General features: G+C 36.4%; 1 protein-coding gene across 1 annotated transcript in view; it reads left to right on the forward strand.

Moving 5' to 3' along the window:
• Positions 1 to 1,636, forward strand: part of loxhd1b (lipoxygenase homology PLAT domains 1b) — a 38,361-nt gene that overhangs the window by 34,175 nt on the left and 2,550 nt on the right. Inside the window, 2 exon segments of the mRNA XM_013913051.1 lie at positions 863 to 1,040; positions 1,396 to 1,581. Of these exon segments, the coding sequence (XP_013768505.1) occupies positions 863 to 1,040; positions 1,396 to 1,581 (364 nt within the window).

Consider the following 1,636-nt stretch of genomic DNA (forward strand, 5'->3'; position numbering starts at 1 on the left):
CATTATTAAGTGATAAGAACAAGAAATCTGATGTCCTGTAATCATTATGATGCTATAACTTGAGATCAAACTATCGGTATCGGATCAGTATCGTCGATACCACCCTGAATATTACTTGGTATCGGATCGGAAAGGAAATCAGTGGTATCGCACATCACTACTATAAACCCTAAAGATGGTTATGTGGAAAAATCAACAGTTTCTGAAATACTCAGACCAGCCCATCTGGCACCAACAACCATTCTTCCACATTTTGATGTTCAGTTTTAACTTTAGGAGGTCATCTGGACTATGTCTACACACTTAAAGGCATTGAGTTGCAGCCGTCTGACTTACTAATTAAATATTTGCACTATTAACCGGTTGAAAAGATGTACCTAATGAAGTAAGTAATGATTGTACAGTATTTGTGAAATTATATAAATGTTCCTATTCAGGTAATGAAATGAGGTGGAACACTGAACAGTTTTCACAAGTTAGTAAATTTCACTTGCGTGTTTGGTATATCATTGCAGTGGATGGCGCTGTCTCTAAGCTGTAATTAAAACAATAACTCTTGTGATTTTTAAACCACAATCTTTTAATTTGCTAATTTAATAATGAAGCAATTTCTTTTTTCAGCCTTCGCAAATACCGTTAATTAATCAGATTATTTTCCAGTGGAAACAGATGAATGCTAGGTTAACTTTAGTGTATTTGTGGATTGTTTAACATTTTTCAAGCCACAAATATACATTAATGCATTTATATTCCAAAATCACAGTCAATTTCCTCCTCCTCTGCTGCAGCTAAATAGTAGATTTCACATGTGGACATTTGTTTAATGCGAATTGTGAGGTCATCGTCTGATTTAAAATGTTAGATCCTGATGAGAAACCTGACCACAGAGGAAGAGTACCTGTTCACCTACGAGAACTGGCTGTCCAAGACCAAAGGGCCCAAGAGGACAAAGGTGTGTGAGCTGGCGGCTATGGTGGATGACGAGGAGATGGTAGAAAAAACAACTTACATCATCCAAGTCCAGACTAGTGACGTTGCAGGTGGGTCACAGAATGTTTCCACATATATTTAGAAAGTTGACCAGGTTAAAGAAACTGTATCAGTCAATTTTAACTTAATTTGTCTGCTTGGAATAAAGTTTAAAAAATAAATAAATAAATATCAATATTCAAAGTTGGGTTTTTTTTCTAATCATCCCAGAGCCCTCTTTAACTGCACAAATTTCTTCCCCAAATTTTACGTTTGTTGAACTTCTATGAGTATTTTACATATTTTTAAGTGTTAAATAAGACACTGAGTGCTTAACTTTAACAAGCATGTTTACAACTACTAATAGATTTTCTCATAAGTTAAAGTTTATTGGAGTTCTGTTCTTTGATCTTTGCAATATTCTAGGTGCTGGCACTGATGCCAACGTGTTTCTGATTGTGTTTGGGGAGTATGGAGACACAGGGACGCTGCCTCTGAAAGAGAGCACCAACAGAAACAAGTTTGAGCGAAAAATGAAGGACGTGTTCAGATTTCCTGACATGCTCAGTCTGGGCGAACTGTCAAAAGTCAGAGTGTGGCATGACAACAAAGGTAAGGAGACAAGGAGAACTACAGTCATAAGTAAGCACATAAGAAAGGAAGGAAA

This window comes from Pundamilia nyererei, unplaced genomic scaffold, assembly GCF_000239375.1.
Source record: "Pundamilia nyererei isolate P.nyererei 1_Seehausen unplaced genomic scaffold, PunNye1.0 scaffold00113, whole genome shotgun sequence".
Classification (NCBI taxonomy): Eukaryota; Metazoa; Chordata; class Actinopteri; order Cichliformes; family Cichlidae; genus Pundamilia; species Pundamilia nyererei.